At 37.7% G+C, this 20,828-nt stretch overlaps 1 protein-coding gene across 27 annotated transcripts in view; it reads right to left on the bottom strand.

The window, feature by feature from the left end:
* CLASP2 (cytoplasmic linker associated protein 2) overlaps positions 1-20,828 on the bottom strand; it is a 148,582-nt gene that overhangs the window by 66,726 nt on the left and 61,028 nt on the right. For all 27 annotated transcript variants that reach the window (XM_064704948.1, XM_064704952.1, XM_064704950.1 and 24 more), the window contains 3 exons: positions 8,119-8,198; positions 2,386-2,478; positions 1,607-1,752 (listed from right to left, as the gene is read on the bottom strand). In XM_064704948.1, the coding sequence (XP_064561018.1) occupies positions 1,607-1,752; positions 2,386-2,478; positions 8,119-8,198 (319 nt within the window). The remainder of the gene's footprint in view (positions 1-1,606; positions 1,753-2,385; positions 2,479-8,118; positions 8,199-20,828) is intronic.

Genomic DNA, 20,828 nt, shown 5'->3' with positions numbered 1-20,828 from the left:
GCAAAACTACTGAACTCACCACAATCAGCCAACCATAAAATTTGACTCCCTTGGCTCTTAAAGGTTAGGTTTTCAGTTTTAACGAATATTAAAACACATGCCACACACAGAAATTTAACTGTCCATTGTTGACAACAAATGCTTCTTTCGTGCAGTAAGACTATATAAAAAAGGATTTGTAGCCAGCAGCAAATGACACATCAAATACATCAATGTTTTAGGGATCAAGGAAAATTCCAGGTTGTTAGGCCTGCAGGAGAATATTTGCAGAGTACTTTTAGACTGCTCCTGACTTCATGTTAGGAAAGGTTATTACAATTTTCTCAAAGTCTCAATTTCCTTGGAAAGGGCAGTTGTATGCTTCAGCATTTCCTCTCAGTCTGTTCAAACAGGAGACCAGAATAGCAAGGGTGAACTCTATGGTGATCCTGTTTCAGATGGAGACTGAAAATCAGTGGTTACACTAATGCCTTTCCAGAGGATAAAAAAAAGTCACGAAAAACACGGGAACGGGAAAGACTACTCTGGTTTTCCCCTCTGCCCTTGAATTTAAAGGAGTCCATGAGATGCTAACAGTGAAGATTTTATTTCAGTTTAGCCACAGCTTCTAAAATTATCACAATCATCTGTCTCTTGCCCAGAGAGACAATCCTGGAAGTGTTCAAGGCTAGGCTGGGTGGGGCTTTGAACAACCTGGTCCTGTGCAAGGTGTCCCTGCACTGCCAACAGGGTTGGAACTAGATGATCCTTAGGTCCCTTCCAAGCCAAACCCATTCCATGATTCCTTGGGAGATATTACCTCAGCAAAATGCTCTATGTTCAAACCACTACAGCGCTATTCACACTGTCTTTACAAGCAGCGCCAGTGAAGTGCTGTGCCAATCACCCAAGCATAAGTGATCCTGAGATAAGTCCCCAGTATCATTCACAGCAGTTTGCATTAACCTGCACTAATGATGGCTTGGCAATGGCGGTAACTGGTTATTCACACACAATTGGTTACAGGATTATCAGCTACATGTATCCCCTCAGAGAACCAATTCCTTTAAGCATTTCTTTTCCTCTGTGGCTTCAGATCCTGACTTGACTCTATCAGTCACAGAGCACAGCAGCCCAACAAGAGAACCTCACCTGGGACACTGATAAAGCACTGTCACAGACATTTTTTCATAAAAATCCTTTCTTTTAGGATTTGTCCTTTCTGGGAAGCTGGGGCCCCAGAAGAAAAATGTAAACAATAATTATCTGCTGATGTGGAATGTAACAGGTGCATGTGTGATTGGTTTTCTGTGAGTGTTTGGATTTGCTGACCACTCACGGAAGAGTTTGTCCTTGCTTTCTGCTCGACACAGAACTTTGTTATTCATTCTTTCCTATGCTATTCTTAGCTTAGCAGCTTCTGCAACTTCGCTCTCTATTCCTTTTAGTATAGTCATAATGTATTATATATCATATATCAACAAATCCAGCCTTCTGATCATGAACCAAGATTCCTGTCCATCTCTCTCACCCTGAGGAAACCTCAAGTCGCTGTAATAAAGCACCACTGAGCCAACCCCACAGCAGCACCCAGCAAGGTGCCCAAAGGCACAGGAACTGTACTTACGCTACAGTGATGCAGGCTTCTCTCACCACCTGGGATCTGAGATCCTTGGCTGACAGCTTGAAAGCACCATCCAAGAGCCGCAAATGCTGGAAAAACCCATCGTACTGTGCAGCTCCAGCAACGAGCAAGGAACGAACCTTCTTCAGCTAAAAAATCAACACAGTAGGGTTAGGACACTGCCAATGTGCATTTCAAAACAAAAGAAAAAGGAACAGCTTCACTATGCAAAATTCATGTTGGCATGTCTTTAAAGCAAAATTTTCAAAATATATGGCAGTAATTAAAAAGAACTGTGAAAAAATTATTTTAAGCTCTAGAGGTGAAAAAAAAAAATCAGAATCCAGAATACAAACACATTCCATTCACATACCTGCTTATAAGCATTAAGATGCCATAAACATGATTAAAAAATAAAAATGGTACATACACACAGAAATTTTAGCCCTGTAAGTGGAACTTTTCACAGCTGCACACAAGACATGTTAATGCTAGCAGTTAACCTGTAGAATATGCAGCTTTACATAAATGCCAAACTTCAACATCTGTGATGGCTTCTAGAAAAGCTTCCACTTAAATGTCAGCAAAAATGCATTTTAGACTTTAGAAAAACACTCAAACTTACTTGGTACAGAAAATTTAACACATAAAAATTCAAATAAAAAATTTTTTCATTACATGGAGTGCAATGACTTTAGGAAAAAAAAAACATTTTAAAATACTGTCTGTCTGTGCTTTATGAAATACACCCACCCAAGCCTGAAATCACATAAAAAGCTTACCGCATTAGTTCGCTGATCCCAATCATGTTTGTCATCTGAGAGAATTTCCCTGATTTTGTTCAACGTTTCTTCAAGTTCTCGACTAGAATAAATCTGAAGTATTAAAAATAAAAATTAAAAAAAAATCAGCAAGTTTTTATTGTTAATATCCTAGTTAATGTGATGAAGAAAAATATCTTGAGAAGAGTGAAAATACAATTCTAATCCCACAAATCTTACTCCTAAAATTCCAAAGATCTCTGTAAGAGTTATAAATGGGCATTTTAAGACCAAACTGTAAAGATATCACTGAGTAATGATTATTCATGAAAAAAAGGCTGAAGAAGCAACATTTTCCTTTCAGCATTTTCCTTTCCTTTTAGCTCATCACAAAGATTTTACCCTTCACCTTTATGATGAGCTAATCATATCCACAATTTCATTAACTCCACTTAAAAAAATAAATAATTCAATAGGAGCAGAGGTTTTAGACAATCTGCTGCAATACTATGGAAACTCAGTTTCATTTTCATACTCTTATAATGAAACTCAACCAACATTTTAATTCATTGCAACTCTTTTGGAGCTGGGACTCTCTGGGGAACTAACTGGGCTGTGAGAACACCAAAATTAAAATTTGCCTGAAAAATTAAATTAAAAGGCTTCCATAGCCTCTCTATTGCTACTTTAAGACTATAATTTATTAACTTATACAGTCAGTAAATAAATAGAAGTTATATAAGGAGCCGCCTCTAGTCAGAATTCTCACTATACAGCACGACCACCAATATTGAAGCCTGAACAATCTAATAATGCAACAGTCACTATTTGTTTTAAAATGAATTAATGTCTTTATTGAACTGCACATGTATAAGAACAGATTTTTAGAGAATAAAGGAATAAAAACCTACTCGTGAAAAAAATAGTATTTTTAAATTAACCGATTTCCCTTCTATTTTCCTGGACATAACTCAAATGATGCTTTTTTCTGTTTCCACTGCATACACAAAATTTAAAGCTCTTTTTCCCTTCAGACTGGGAACAAGTTTAAGAGAATATGAAGCAAATTACTAAGCAGAAACTTAATCCGGCCATGGTTTTGTTTTCTTTAAAAAAACCCAAAAAACCAAACTATCTTCAGTTAAACATTTCCAGGTTTTTTGATCAGAAGTTTTTTTATGTAATCACATTAGGCAAAACTCACTGGCCCATACACAAGCACCTGAGACACCTTTAAGGCATAGGGCTGGCAGACGTAGGTCAGGATTTCAGGGAAACTCACACCTCTCTACAGTGAAAGCTGGACACCAGCACGGTAACTCACACAGCACCTAAACAGCAGGGCCTGATGCTGCCTCCTTATTTCAGACATCATTTTTGTATGTGCAAGAGCAAACAGGGGAAATGAGGGCCAGTGGTTAGGACACCTTGTTTTGCATGAATTGGTTAAGAGCTGTGTCTAGCATGTATATATGCATCTTTGATCTTACTATTAAAATGATGCAATGCCTTTCTTCTGTTCTGTAGTTATGCTGAATGATTCTTTTCTTTAAAATATCTTTATTTCCCAGGCATCTTCAAATTACTGTAAGGGTTATTCCAAATACAGTCTAGTTTTCCTGTTTCCTGAGCACATCAAATTAATTTAACTTACAAAGCATGTGGAACCTTAACTCTACTGACATCTACTCTTTTCCCAACACTTTAACAGAATATGGTTATGGAGGTATGCATATTTCATGCTGGAATATGGAGGAGGTGAAAGACATCGCAGCTCTAAAACACCTTCATACTGGATTTCCAGAATAAACAGGCTAGAAACCTTCACAGAAACAGATTATTCAGTACACCCAGACCAGCTTCAATGTAAGGTGGAAAATGATTTCTGAATATACTTTGCCAATGAAAAGTGAGATTTTTATTACCATGCAGCTGTGTGAGCTCTTCCAGGATACACTGTGGAAGCAGCTTTGTACTTCTATACACTTCTATGACTGCATCCAAAAAAACCTGAAAGCTATTCCTCATGATCACTGTTTCCCTCAGTGGAAGTCACTATGTATCTGATGAAGTATCCACCGCCCACAAAACATGAGTTCTGAATCACCATAAGATATTTGTGTATACTGGTAGCCTATTAATAGTTGTTAAACAACCCTAGTTTATTCTAACACTAATTCTCTAAGTATCATACTGTGAAAAAAATAAATATTATGTGTGCCTCAGTAAGCTTTTTTATGAAAATGATTTTCATTCTGAAAGAAAATTTTTATTTTTCTTTGAAAGTGTAAAGGTCTAGTCTCTAGTTAACTCAAGATGCAGTTTCATATTACAGTGACACTTCATGCCATCAGAATTCATGACATGATTCAACCTCCTCAGAATCTCCCTTTACCATAACTCTCTTTAACCGGTCTCCTGCTCAGTTCAGACCTTTAATACACAGAAAGCTCATCCTACAAGAGGAGAGACAAGAATTTCTTTGCCAACTCAGCATTTCTCTGTGAATTTATCATAAAGCAAGGTGCAACAAGAATGGAAGCAGGATGATGCAGCATTCACATTCTCTGCAAAAATCTCTTTGCTCAGGATTTTTCTCCTGGGAAGCTGAGAAGCCTCAGAGAAAAGGAAAACAATTCTTATCTCATTTGCTTCTCTTGTGTTTTGCTCCTTTGGAATGTGTTTGGAGATTGTTTACCCACAGGTGATTGTTTCACTGGATTCTGGTGTGAGTTGTTTTGGCTCTCTGGCCAATCAGGGCCAAGCTGTGTCAAGACTCTGGAAAGAGTCACAAGTTTTCATTATTATCCTTTTAGCATTGAGTAAGTATCCTTTCTGTATTCTTTAGTATAATATTCTTTAATATAATAAAATAGTCTTCTGAGAACATGGAGTCAGATTCATCATTCCTGCCTTTGTCAGGACATTTCTCAGCAAATATAATATGATGATGCCTTTTGGTGGCCTCTAACTGAGGACTGTTCAATGCACACTCAAACCCCAGTCTGAAGTCCTGGTCAAGGTACAAAAACCTTTTGCAAGCTGTTTCATTAAGCAAATCCAGAAAATATAACTATTTTGCTGTCAGCCTCTGTGTCATAAGAAACCATGTTGTACTGTATAGTTACTGCTGAAAGACTAAAACATACTGGGCACCAGGCAAACACAGAAGCAACTGTACAATGGGTTAATGTCCACCCCATTAGCATTTCCAGGCAAGGAATTGAATTTTTTCTTTAATTACCTGGCACAAATAGAACTGAACTTAGGAACATTCAAATTGGCATTGGAGTGAAGAATTTAATAAGTGGTATAATTTTATTTTGTCATGAAATGAAAACCATAATGCCACTGAAAAATCCTGTATTTTCAATGTTATACACGCCTACCTTAATTTCACAGGAATAAAAAGTAATATTCTAATTATTTGTTTTCTCCCTACCCTCAATTAATTACACTTTTAGGAGGCCAAGATGAAACTATGTGTTCAGCCAATGACATAATGCATTTTTTGCTCACAAGTTCCCACGTCAGACTTTATAAAAAGAACTGAACTTGTTTTCAAACAAATTTTAGCTATTAATGGGAGTTATTCCTAATAATCTGAACACAAAATTTTCTTGTTTCAGCAAAGGCTTAAGTTGTAAAAACAGGGTGGTTGTAACCTTGAATATGAGTGCACAATCCTGTCACTACAGTACTTTTTAGCACAGAGATCCATCAGACTACATCTAAAATCACCCATCTTGTTCATAAACTGCTGCTATCCATTAGAGGGCAACATAAACACACCTCATTAAAGGCAACTGTAACATCAAAGACAGAAAAATTAAAAGCTAAAACACAAGTAGGAATAATAACTGTACAGATTGAAAGTATTTTCAATATGAGGATTTAAAAACTGGGTACAGGTAAACAACATGACATTCCTAAAAAAAGATGAGCAGTCATATGAACAGCTTACTGGAAAGACAGATCTACCATTGGAGACTTTGAAGGATGATTTAAAACATACCTACAGAGTAAGTACTCTCAATTTATTTGACTAATTCAAATGCACTTAATCTTCATCCAGAATTGAATCTGGTTTTCCTTTCTTACTTTCACTGAAGCCCCTACTCAAACCCATAAATGTAATGAAAACAGAAGAGACACAGGAATGGGCCCAGTAACATCCAAATATCCTCATGCTGTCCTATGCTTTTAGAATAATTACTGATAAACTACCAATACTGGTAGGTCATAAACATTCTTTCTTCACAAGTCTAACAGAGAAATTTCCCACTTCCTTAACAACTAACACGGTTGCAAAACATGAAATCTGCTTTGTTTTTTTTTTTTCTGAAAGATCAGAGACTGTCCACAACTAGAAGCAGGAAGTTGGCAAGGAAGTCATTATTCCTAAGAACACTAAAAAAAAAAAAAAAAGAAAAAAAAATCTTTTTCTTGTGTGCCCATCCATGTAACAAATAGGTAATTTTGGAGTCAGCCACACATTTCTCTCCTGCCTCCTCACCTCACCTTGAGGGAGATTAGTAAAGACAAATGTCTTTCACCTCTATCTCCTGCAGTTTAGCAAATGAGCTGCCTTCCTAGGCCATTGAGCAGTCAGACAGAACATAACATGTGTCGGTCTATGTCCTGTAGTCACCCCAGTTTTGTCCCTGCAGTGTTTCCAACCAGCCTGAGTAATCAGAGAACTCTGTGTGGGACTCTGTCCTTGGGACTGCACACACTAAGGCACTGAACTGCAAGCATCACATTCCCTGTTCTGTGGAACATGGCTCTGTTCAACATAACAGGGATAAACAATATTAAGAGCTACATGTTTTTATCCACCAAAGAATTCTTAACACAGTCTGAAGAGGCAAAGATACATAAAGCTCTTACAGTGTTAGACAAAGACTTTCTTGATGTGACAGGGATCATGGAGATTGAGTGCTCCCTCATGAAAGCAGACAGTATTGCTGCCTGCAGAAGCAGATCTAACAAATAACTATGCTTGGGAAATAAAAATAGAACAAAGTCCTTCTGTCATTTGGCAACTATGGCTTACTGAGATTTTGGTTGTGTTCCACACCTCATCTCCTCAAGGAAAACTTAGAAATTCAAAATAGCCCTCATTCACTACACACATATTAAATGACTCAACTATGTGAAAGTATCAAATACATGCAATTCCCACACTAAAAGAATAGAAATTCAAATCTGATCTTCTTAATTAAGAACTCAGAATCCAACAAGTTCATTAGTATGAAAATAAGGCACTAGAATATATTTTTTAAGTATTACTAGAATAAGAACATGTATACCAGGCACACATCAATACAATTCAGGTGAATTTGAAAATACAATTCTTGCTGTTTAAATTATTTGCCTATATTATTATTACTTGATTATGCCTTGAAATTGTAGCCCCAAACTTTCAAAACATCATGTTAATTTTTTTCTTATTAAAACATCCAATTATTTTCACTAGTTCCCTGTAAAAGTTTGAGAAAAGCAATAAGGATTTTAGCCAAAACACAATGTAGTAATAATATGTAGGAGAGTAAAAAAAAAGGCGGCACTTTTTTTGGTAACTCCTGGGAAAATATAAAGAGCTTTCCATGGAGACTCTAAGGTCAGAAAGAGGGAAAAGTAATGACGCTTGCTTAGAACAATGTAAAATTATGTAAATTTAAAAAGCAGGCTAACCCATTATTGCAAATAACATACTTCTGAAGACAAACATGAATATACACAGCATCTTACCTGTACAGTAGGAACATCTGTAAATGCCTTAATAAAATCATCCTCATCCACAGCTCCAGCTCCTCCTTCTTTAGAGGAACCTAAATAAACATAAAATACTGTTAAACAAGATGTAATATACATCAAGGTTTGAAATCTCTTACAGCCATCTTCCACCATACCTACTTTCAAACATTTAATATATCTTACAAAAATGCTGCATTTTTGTGTAGAATTGTACATCATGTGCAGAATCACAAGACTTTGAATTCTGACTTAACCATAAGAAAAAAAATAACCTTTTTTTGCCCCAAATGAACAATTCCAAGTAATTTCCAATTTGACAACTTTAATGATACGATGATTTTTATTTTTGTGTCTAACTGGAAACGTGTTTAGTATAACAATCCTCTAGCAGCAGCTTGCATTTGATTCTGAGACCTGCACCCTGACAATATAAAAATGTTCTAAAATAAAGCCCCAAATTTCAAATTATTTACCAGAGCAAGAGCTATTCATCACTAAATGGAATTCCTCAGGATGAATTTTCATCTTAACATATGTGCCTTAAGTAATCAACCAAAAAGTCTGGGGGTTGATTTTTGTCTTTTCCAGTATGCTCACATGAAGCTAAGAAGTGTGAGGTACACTTCTTAGTCTTAAGGTTACAAGATCTTCAACAACAAAAGAAAAAGACACAGTGAGGAGAATTTGCGCTGGAGCAAAATCTGAACTTCAGTGACCTTATTTTCAGACCTCTCACGATGGAACTGTTCTCACATGACAGCCAAAGATGCCCAGCTGAAGGACCACGGAAGAATACTGACTGGTAACCTGCTGGTTTCACACTGGTAAACCTTGCAAATTGTATTAACATCTTGTCTTAGAAGCTAAGACAACTCTAAGCAAGAAAACTACTTGGAAACAGTGTCTGGATTTTGCTCTCCTGAAAAAACTCAGTTTATCAAGAAAGCCCCCTTTTTAAAGAAATGAGCTCAAGTTTGCTATCAAATCAAAGGTCATCAAATCCAGGCTATGCTACAAGTCTAGAACTCCAAGCACAAGGTGAAGCTTGGAAAATCCTTAAGTATCTTCAATAATTGCATCAGGAAGGTAATATGACAAAACATATTAACCACATGGAATCAGTCCAGCTGAACATTTCCTTTCTGAAAGGAAAAACATAATCTGTCATAGCAAATGAGCATTTGGGAACAAGTGCCTCTTTCAGAGTGAGGCCTACAGGGTAGATGGCAGAATGTCCTTCCTAACTGGCAGAATGAAATGGAGGCATCACAAAGAGAAGACAAATATTTCACTAACTACAGAACAAATAAAAACTATAAAGAAAAAGCATTTAAGAGGCTGAATGGTCAACCAAGAACAAAAAGGTAGGAATTCTCGATGAATCAAATTTTTGGTGGCTGCACTCTAAGAACTGTGGTTTACAGACCCTGATCTCTTAATTCTAGTGAAGGAAGTGATGCCTGCTGTCTTTGTATACATGTCCAGTTTGGAAGCACCAGGGTGCACTACTTCTACACATTTGGTGGCAAACTTACTAGATCCCAACACTGTTGTGCAGAACAAGATGTCTCATATACCTTTGTGGCTCATTAGTGTAAAAACACAGAACCTGAACACACTACCTGCAGTATGATATAGGAACATCTAATCGATTTTGAGCGCCTTAGCTCAAGGATGCTGCAAAGAGATGCTGTACACACACATTTCAATGTCTGTATCTCCAACACATCTGTCACAACTGCCAGTGGCAGCCAGAAGAGCAAATAGAAACCATAACCACCTATTTCTTCTCCTTCCAGAGAGCAGAGGGAACAAAGCCTTCCACAAAGTTAATGACCATTTGACCAGCTAAAAAAAAATGAAGAGGGGAAGATTCATTTACACCCAGAACACACCCTTCTGCCACACAAACTTATACAGCTCTTCAAAGGGAGAATATCCTTGTCAGAGCAGAATTCTGGGGAGAGACAGCTTGAAAGAAATAATTTGGCCCAGAGGCACCACGTTAAAGTAGGTGGTACAAACAGCTGCTTAGATGCTCAGATCATCACCTCATTTGTTTGGCCATAAATACTCTGACATTTAAGGAAGTCTCATAGAAACAAAATAGAGTCAATACACAATACCTAGTCATCAAAACAAAATAGAAAAGTAAGGTTATAAAAGTTCTGTATTATTATTCAGTTACATAAATACAAAAATACCTATGCTAACACAGGGAAAACAAGTACTTTGCATTCCATCCTTTACTTCCCAATTTTTTTTTTCCAGGGAATAAACTACAGAAACATTACAAATTGACACATATAGGCCATGAACACAAAAATATAGAAAAATGTTTGGGTTTCAAGTATTTCTAGCTCACTGTTGTATATCATAAAGATTAAAAGAAGAATAAGTTGCCCTTGCTAAGTAAATACATGCTGTCACCTTCAGTCTACCCTGAAGTATCCCTTTTAAAATTAGGAAACAGCATGTGTTACATGACAGATATTTCTAGCACCTGAACATCATCTAGTAATGCATCCTGAGGATTAAGGAAAATCCTTTATCCAAAGAATAACAATTTTTTACTTCAAAACAAGACAGAAGAGGGACAGACTACTATTTAAAATCCATTTGACATAGTCCAGACACAGAAAACTCTCCATCTTCCTGAGTTTCAACAACGAGTTCACATCTACAAACCAATTTTCTTTCTCCAGAAGTTGTTTTATTACCTTGTTGACTAGTAAAAAAAAAATTATATGGTTCAAAGTTATTTGTAAACCACATTTCGCTTCTATTTCACTGATCCTTCTCCTCAACTACATGATGGCATATGCATACCAGAACAAAGTATGAAGTAACTTTTCTTCATATAGTATAAAAGTGAAAAGTCCACACTGCTTAAAGAGGAAAAATACTGTTCAATTTTTCCCTTTCCCTTTTAATCTCTCTGTAAGTATTTTTACCAATTCTGTTTACCAAGTCACTGTTTCTGTAGAGACAATCAAAAAATGACAGAACTCCACCTGCTGTTTCCCAATTCAGGAGAAAGTATTTTACTGTGCTCACAAGATACATAACAGTCATACACATGCAGATGCCTTCAAAGGATCTCTCATGCTTTTGTAAGGCTTGACTCTCCTCCACAAAAGCAACACCAGAGCTTTTCTAAATTCTCAGTTCCAGACAGTGCTGCCTCCAGACCCCAAACTGATATATCTGACAGAGCACACATATAAGCTGTTTTGTTGCTTACCTTCTCAGACCAAGCTTGTGATTACAAATTTCTTGTATCTCTCTCTCTAGTATTAATTCCTTCCACTGAACAGTGCCTGTTCAAGGCTCCCAGCAGAACACACAGTCCTTTGACCAAATAGGGACAAGTTCAGCCACTGCGTTCCTAAAGGCAGGAACACTATAAACAACTCTAGGGGGCTTTAACCCCACTGCATTTTTAACATCTTTAAGTGCTCAGCACACAGCTAAAATTCAGAGCCTCATGAGCTGGGTAATTATATTACCCTGTCTTTGGACTTGAATCCAACTGAGCTTTTTTTCAGCTGAGACCCAGAAGAAAAAATTCTCTCACGGAGAGGAAGAAAAATACACGCAAGACATTTATCTACATTGTTTGTTAGTTTTCATTCCTAACTTTTACTTTTTCTTATCCTTCAAGCCTTCTATTTAGACAGACTCTCAGAGAGCCCTGGAAGCCTCAGTTCCACTTCAGGAAGCTGGTGAGGATATACCAAACATAACAGACAGACATGAAATGGAAGCATATCACGGCACCTGAAGCGCCTCTCAGTTTTACAGTGGCGTGGTGGGGGTTTGATAGGTTTCTCTTTTTTGTGTGTGCATTTTCAGGTTTGTTTTGTTTTTTAAACTGAAGCTCAATGAGTTTAGAAATGGAAGCAAAAAAAAAAAAATCCCTCATTTCCTGCAGACTGCTAACAGAGATGACACTTTCATGAGTTAAAGGTCTCTAACACTTTGCAAGACCCTGGGAGTCTTTTTTTGGAAGAAGGTTTATTCCAGTCATAAGGCTGAGTTCAGCACTGGGAATAACTCAACACCAGAAAGGGTACTGTATGCAAGCAAGGGAATTACCCAGCCTTTTGTGAAATCAATTTTTTTCATCCAGGAGTTAATTCCTGTGGTTGAGTTCTTCCACTCTTCAGACTAAAGCACTTGAAATACTTCCAATATATCACAACTTTGGAATGTTCACTTGCTCTACTGCCTTGATGCTCTCCCCAGTATTATCTACAAATCTGTACACCATGGGATGACAAAACAATATGGAAAAACAAAGATGCTGATGTGATTTTGCACTTGTATTCCTGTTTTGAAAAGAGAACCGCCTATTCAAAGTATGTCTAACTGTTAAATAAAGTACACAAGTGATGGCTTAAAAGTACAAAAAATGTCCTTCATTTGTATTTGGTAGCAGGCCTTTACTAGTCAAATTATTTTTTTTCTACTTTCATAAGTCTTTTGACAAAAATTTCAAACAAAAAATTTCCCTGTGAAAAAAGGGTATTTCAGGGTATAGAAACTTAGGAGTAACAAATACTCTAAAATGGTTTCACTTTTTGTTCCTAAATCCCTTTCTCGAAATGTTTCCCTAAAAATATTTAACTATTTTCTGATACAACATGCATCACAATTTAACATTAGTTGACTCTGAAAGGGATAGTGTTTCTCAGATGCCTTTTATCCCTCAAAAATCTCTAACTGTAGGCAATAATTATCTTAATTAAAACATATCTACAGTAAAATGATGCGGAGTACTTTTTTTTTTTCTGAAATACAACAAAATGTTTTGCCTTTGTCCCACCTAGTTCAAAAGCTTCATTTCTTATCTATCAGAGACTGAAGCAAAAGATGCAGTTCATTCTGAACTGAAACAAAAAATGACTGTTACCCTTTTGGCTTTGTAGGTTAATCAACAATCAGCTGTAAATTAGGAACAGACAGCAGCTTCAGCTCTGCGTGGGATAAATGGCCAGGATAAGCTCAAGTACTTACTCAGCTTTTCATATAACAGGTTAACTGGCAACTCCCACTCACTCCTACTGACCTCTCTCGTTCTAGCACTGGGACAGCTGAGCACTAGGTCACTAAAGGGAGGGGCTAAACCAAGAAGAAAATAAACTGGCCAAGATGAATAGTTTCCCTGAGCAAGTTCCCTAGTCTGCCTCACTGTGGGGCCATACAAACACCAAGGCAGCACAATCCAGAGCTGACTCAGGATACAAGTGAGTTAGAGAAGACAAGGAAGGAAATTAGCCCAGGCAGCTTAAAAAAATACAGCTGCTGAAAGTCTAAGTACAGGCTGAGGGGAATAGAGCAATACTTAAACAAAATGAACTCAAGGAAGGACAACTGCAGAAGCTACATGGCGAAATGGACAGCCTCTCTCACAGCAGGAAGGGTAGTGCATCTAAGGAAACTGCTGACACCAAAGAAAGATAAACAAACAAGCCAGTGCACACACACAAACTATAAATAATAGATCACAACAACCCTATCAATGACGAAGGCACAAAACCTAATTGTTTCTTCAGCATGATACTTAGAATAATAACCACATTCTGTTCCCAGCCATAGTGGGCAGATGTTGCAAAGGTCATATTTAATTATTTGAATGTGCATTCTGTTGTCTGTTAATCTCTGTAACTGGGATTTTTCCTGAATCTTCTGTAGCTCTCGGTCTTTGCAAAATCTTTGTTTATCCTTGGGTCAGGCCTTATTATTTACTTTTAAAGTGGTATATGTTGGGGGCCAGGGAAGGAAATTCCAGTGCTTCATGATCTGAATTTCAACCTCTGAGATAGCAAGGGTGACTTTTGAGGCAATGACTGTGATACACAGTCCTCCTCATGTACAGACTGATCTCAATCTCAGTAACTCAGAAAGGACTCTCTTTATCTTTCCAGGTATCATAAGATTACAAAAATAGTCTAGAATAGCATCTTTTCATAAGTCTGGCTCTGTAAAACAGGAACTAATGACCAGAAAACTGGCTGGAGACTGAGAAGTTTTGAAAATTCCCTTCAGGTTTTAAACTACTGAGTTATCTAAAGCTATCTGATACACTGTGCATATAGATCTTGCTGCATTAACAGATTCTAACATTCTAAATATTCTTATTTACATGTTTCAAAAACTGATCTGTGAGCTTCAACTGACAAACCTATAAAACACCTCCCATACAACTAGCAAATAGGTATTCTTCAGTCTCAAGTATCTGCATAAAGCACAAAGGTGTTCTTTCATCTTCATGTCAGTGACAGTCACCTAGTATATAGATGCTTTCAGCTTGCCTTAGGTTAGGAAAACATTTTAAAGCAATAAAGAAGCAGCAGTTGCTCAAGTAAAAACCATTTGGATCAACATTAGACAAGACTGTTTTTTTAAACAAGAACCACAGTTTCAGATAGTTATACTGGTAAAGCCTACAGGATGGATATAATTAGACCAACTTAGATAAAATTATGTTAGTTTAAGTAACTTGTACTGTCAGCATCACTTACTGGCTTTGCTATACAAGTTAAGAAACAGATCATGCAGCTAATTGCCACAACTCTGCCAATAAAGCTTTGGGGAAGACCAAACTATGAAGAGCTGCAGAGATCCTAGCTTAGATAGAAGTTTTCATCAACTGAATTTCAGCTGCCTTGTGTCCATTTCCTGAGAGAACAGCAACTGCATCTGCAAACAAGTAACTCCACATTCTCCAAAACCCCTCTGTTATTATAAACTTTTGCAAGCACACACCTTGTCTACCAGAGAAACCTCACAAATAGAACTTCATTGGGAGATTAACTTACTGGGTCACTCAACACATTTGTCTTATGGTAGTTATTACCTGCACATAGGGAAACAGGAGAGTGAGAAAACAGCAAAAGGAACCTGTACCAGTCCCATGGGCCACTGCAGTTCATGATTCAGTAACTTAGCCTAAAATACCTCTGCCTGAAGTTGAACTGCTTTTTACAATGACACCCAGGCAGGTAAGGAGTATCAGCAAAGCCGTTCAGTTGTCCCAACACAAGCCACTGAGTTTTTGAAATCAAGTTCAGAAATATGTTTTAAAATCATCAGATCCAATACTAAACCCAAACGAAGACCCAAATGAACCTTCCCGCCCCCAGCACCTCCACCAGCAAAGCCTTCCTGTTGTTTTTAACCAGCTTAGAAAACAATTCAAGTGAGTAAGCAGAACAGAAAAGCGTTCACTAGAAAGCCCACTTTAAGGAAACTGACAGATGAATTCTGTCATGTTCAGCCCCAGTGACTGACACTCACTCTGTACTGACTTGTCCACCCCACTTCCTCCAATGCCAAAAGTCATCATCCCTGAGGCACACACAAAGTCATTCAAACTGGAACAGCAGCATAAACTGAACAAAACAGCACAGTATCTTGAAATACCTTCACAATACCTTGTATTCTTTAATTTATCTGCCTTGTTAGAAATTTGGCAGACACAGTAGAGACCTTCCCAAAACAGCCTACCTGTACTGCGCCTGTTCCATTAAAACATTCATCTTACATGCCAGAGACATTGCTCATGAACACAAGTTTCCACCCAACAAGTGAGTGTGCTGTCTCTGAGGGCTGAGATGCTAAGCAGAGCTCTCCATGCAATTATACATCCCATGAGAAAACAGGAGCAGGAAGGACAAGCAGAAATTAGGAGTGAGCTGCACATACAAGGAAGAAAGTGGTGCCAGATTTTCAACTATTAGGATAGCACATCTCAAGCCCTGAGGTGTGGCATGTTAATCAGGTACAAATACAGGACTCCTGTACTAAGAGGAAGCACAAAATATTTCTTAGGTGGACTGAAGATGACAGGACCAGCACGCATACGGTAAAATTTGAAGCTGCTCTTGAGCGTGCAAATTCCTTTGGAATTATGTATTGAATATAACATGCTGCAAGAAACTTAGTCACTAATGTCTGAAGCTGATTCTTAACACTGAATGCATAGTATCAATAAGTTTAGCCTCAATTCCTTTGTATACAGTTTCACAGGTATAAAAGATTAATAATACTAGCTCTTCACAGACATGCTGTGGCCATCCATTCAACAAGTACACAGTAAATAAGAATATTACAAAATAAGAAAAATAACAGTGCTATACTTAGCACAAAGTTTAGACAGCACACATTAGGTAAGACCAAAGCCTGGACGTGGTAGAAGACAAGCAGTTCCTCAAGCAGTGAGAACAGAGATGCCTGACTTTTTAGGCTCATCTCAAATTGATTAATGTTGGTTTCTACTCAACTGGAAGCTCATGCAGTCATCTTTCTATTCATGCACAATGTTCACGCTCCCATGGTAATCTTTCAAAGCACTCATGTATTTCTTTTCTCTACTGGCACTCAGTTTTCATAAATAATTAAAAGGACATACATTTGCAACCCTGGCCCATTTGTTCAGTTTCAACAGGTGAGTTTGGAAGTTAGGCTAATTTTATGAACATGATAACATTAGTCTTATTTTCAGTTTTTAACGTAACTTCCTAATAACCTATTTACATTTTACTATAATTTGATCCTAGTTTTACATTTGAATGGGAAAATTGCACTAATTATTTTACATTACAGAAATTACTGAGAGCATGCAGGAACACAAACAATTGGTTTGTACCATCTGTAATTCTGATGCCAGAACAGAATGATTTGAGATACTGTGATGTAATAGTTTCAGTAATATAGAATTTTCATTACTGTTGTCAGTATCCATTTGTGTATTCCATTCTGGAACATTTCCAACAGACACTTTAATAACAACAATTCACACCACCTGTCACCACAAACTACACAATTACCGTTTTTACATGTTCTAGATAATACATGTTGATCTTCTAGAAGTTCACTAGGGCAAGACAGAAGGCTGAAATAACTTGACTTTGAAGTCTTGTTTTTCCTCTTATACTGTAAAAAAGCATTTAATTTATACATTCCAAAAAATAATTTCCAACACAGGTGCAACTACTTCCATTACAAAAATAATTTCCATTCCCTACTTCTCTGTTTGAAAGCATATACCATTGTCAAAAGAAATGAAACAGCTTTCTTAAGACTCTTCTCCCACACACCAACACACTACCCCTATGAAGAGGAATCACACCTGCTACTCCACAAAACAGCAATGCAGGAATGTTTTGGAACAGTTGTCTTTGCTTACTCTTCAACACAGTCACAGTCCACAAGAACTCCAAGCAGCAGGGTCAGCTGATTTTAGTCCACTTTGCTCCTCCCTCCTTCCTCTTTTTTCTTCTGGTTTAACTCACATGAAAATACAAATTACTTCCTCTTCCTATTGCTTGAAATAATCAGTACTCAGTGTCAGCAGCTAAACAAGGGCTGGGTTGTCTTCGTTATTCTCATCACTGTCTGGTACAACCATGATTGCCAGTAGGATGTCTGGGACAAGAACCCCAGGCAGAGATGTCACAAGCAGGCTGGGTTACATCTTGTGGTGTGCTTTTATCTCCACACCTCTTCTTTTGTGCTCCACTGGTACTCTCTCCCTATTTTACCCATTTACAAGCTGATTTCCAAACTATGAGCCTTTTGAGAAAAGACTGTCTGATATAATATCATGCTTATACCAACATAATGAATCCCACTATTTAACTGAAACTTCTAGAAATTCAGTGAAAAACAGGGTAGTATGAACTATCACTTCAGTGACACACAGAAACCAGAGAGGCTAATGAACAGTGTTAGGGACACATACACATATTTTCTGAAGGTATATGTAAAGGTGTGTATACATATATATATGTATATATATATATATATTCATAATTTATCATGTTTGTTTGTTTTAATTCAGATGCCTTATTAAGGTGGATTTTTCAATCCCCCTGCTGAAGAGAGCTGCAAAGGAAGGTATTTGCTACAAGAATGGAAATCCCAGTGATTGCACAACCATTTATAATGTCCAAGGAGAACAGAGCACTGATCGTATGGAAGGGATCCCTAACATCAAGCGCCATTCAGGAGAATAAACAACAACAAAATCCAGTAACTCCCAGAGAACACAGAAAGCTGAAAGCCCTCCTACCTCCCTGAACTCTGTATTAGGTTAAAATAGCTGCAGTTCATGATCATAGGATTGCAACCCAGCAATTCCATGGGCAAGGATCTCTTGGGATGGAAGTTAATTGACATTAACTGTGGGGAAAAAGAAGCAAACATGCATTCTGTAACAAATTCTCTGATGCAGACTCTGATACCCAAGGCTAATCTCTAAGGCTGCTCAGAATGACAAAAAGACTTTAGCTGGGATGTTGAAGAAAAATCCTTGAATTTCACCACCACCCAGAAATCAAAAAGGAAACAAAGTGCCATAGAATGCTGGGGTGCTTTGCTGACTAGTATTACCTCAGAGCAGCTTTACATCATACAAAGGGCCAGGTAGAACAAGGAAAACCAAAAGAATCCTAGTTTATTTTAAACAACAAAGAGAGCACTTTGGAAATCGCTTAATGAGGGCTAACAAGAATAACAGAGGAGATATTCATGGACTTCAGAATTCAAAATTAAAAAACCAAAAACTTGTGGGCATTGATTATTATGAATTCTTCTGGTTTTTGTACAAGTGAACACAGAACTCTCTTGAGTCTGGAGACAATCGATACAGTGAACATGAGTCTATCTTGTTCCAAGTCCATTCACTAACCTTGTGTATTTACAGTTCCAAAATTACAGAAGCACTTCCAACACAAATGTTTCTTAAGTACAGCACCTAGTTCTAATGAGGTTAACTTCAACTACCTTTCAGTCTCACACCTGCTTTATACAGGGCCTTTTCATTTAAACTTTGTCCTACTAAAGCCTCTAAAGGCTTCAAAATGCCTTCTGCTAGAAAATCAAGGCAAAAAAGCAAATAAGCACCATGTTAATACTTTTCAACAAAGACCTGTATGTCTTATTAAGAAGGGGAAAAAGGCATAATGACAGATACAATAATGAGAGTGTAAAGCAAAAACCAATATATAATATTGCCAGCCCGCCAATGCATTAAAGATTAAAAAACCCTCAATGAAATACAGATAAAAATTATACCATGCAGTATCTTCCTGCTGAAAATGCTGTGATATGTATGAAGTCCATCTTGTTTCAAATTACAGCACTAAGACTAATGCTCCAGCCCCACAGAGGTTTTTGTAAAAAAATTCAAAAGAAAGTTAACAGAAATTTCTGTCATGATTATATTTCATCAGCAAGCATTTCTTCCAAAGGCCACATGGCTCTCTTGAGGAATCATCATTTCTACATTTAACCCATTTTGAAGGCTACTGACCTAAACTGACATTTTGGTAAAAGAGAGGATGCCAGACTTCTTGTTAAGGCAGCCTGAGGTTTGCTACCCACACTTAGATTACATAAAGCTTCCAAATGGTATACAAGCAGGCAATTCCCTAGAAGACTTGGAACAGGGCTTTCAAATTTGCAAGAGAACTTGCCAAAGACCTATGAGAGATCTTGAACACCACAGGGAGAGGAATATAGCTCATTTGGCTGACATGAACTCAAGCCCTTTTCTACTGTAAATTATGGTCTTCCTTACCATTAAAAAGCTTCTTGAGCCATACTGCCAAGAAAAAGCCCCTGAGTATCCAATTTCTGCAAGGGCAGGACACAGAGCACACATCCTCAGTAATAAGAAGGCTTTAGAGCAAAGAGGTATTTGCAGAGGCTCCACCACCTGAATGAAGAGCTGAGAGCAAGTGTATCAGAAGTAAGTAGATCAGCTGTGTGCTTGCTGGCAAAGGTCTAACTTGGCAAAGTGTATCGACCATGGAATAAGAAATATGCCAAACAAAGCACTGCCCCATTAAGTGGAAGACCTATCACTTCTCATTCATCACTAACAAGAAGCTCAGTATCTGAACATCTCCAAGCAGAAAAGCCAGAGGAGAAACAGCCTGCTGGATTCTTTACTCCCAGGGCAGGAAACCACTCTGGCTGCCTGATCTGGTACTTTTTTGGCAAGCTGTCTTCAGCAAGCTTGATCATGCCTGTCAGCAAATCCACAAGTTCTACAAACCTTCCCATCTCAAGTGCTAAGAGGAAAATGTCTGGCACAGTCATTCCCGGCACAAGGAGAGAGAATTCCAGGCTGAGTAGGACTCTGCTATTGCTCACATAAGACCTGTTTTACCTGCCTTCCTGGACAATGATGTTGCACTTCCAGTAACACCAAAGTACATTTCCTACATTAAAAGGAAAATGCCCAAAACAGTGAGAAATTTATTTTTTTTTAATATCAGATGGGTCCTTTCACTTGAACGGCATATCTGGGCAGTGGTGGAATTACCCATTTCTTCCTTAAGAACCATCTCCATGACATATATAATGAAAAGCCAAGCTCACAGGCATCTGAGGTATAATTCAGCAGGTGTCAGCAGGCAAGAAAACCAGAGGCATGGCTAAGGAGTTCAATTTTCTTAGCCTCAAGACAGGGTAGCCTCAAACCCTTTCTGGACCCAGGGAAAAAACTGTACTTTGCCACCTACAACTCATTGGAAAATACTCCTTTTTCAAGCAACATCCTATGACAAGGATCTCTGGGATCCTTTAAAATATAAAAGGCAGTTTAATTGAATGGAACTTGCAGTAATCTCAGCCTTTGCTCAACACAATTTCTATCTGTACTAAATTCTGCCTGGTCACAGAAGGCTGAA

Source organism: Zonotrichia leucophrys, chromosome 2 (genome assembly GCF_028769735.1).
Source record: "Zonotrichia leucophrys gambelii isolate GWCS_2022_RI chromosome 2, RI_Zleu_2.0, whole genome shotgun sequence".
Classification (NCBI taxonomy): domain Eukaryota; kingdom Metazoa; phylum Chordata; class Aves; order Passeriformes; family Passerellidae; genus Zonotrichia; species Zonotrichia leucophrys.
This window is presented reverse-complemented; position numbering and strand designations above follow the sequence as displayed.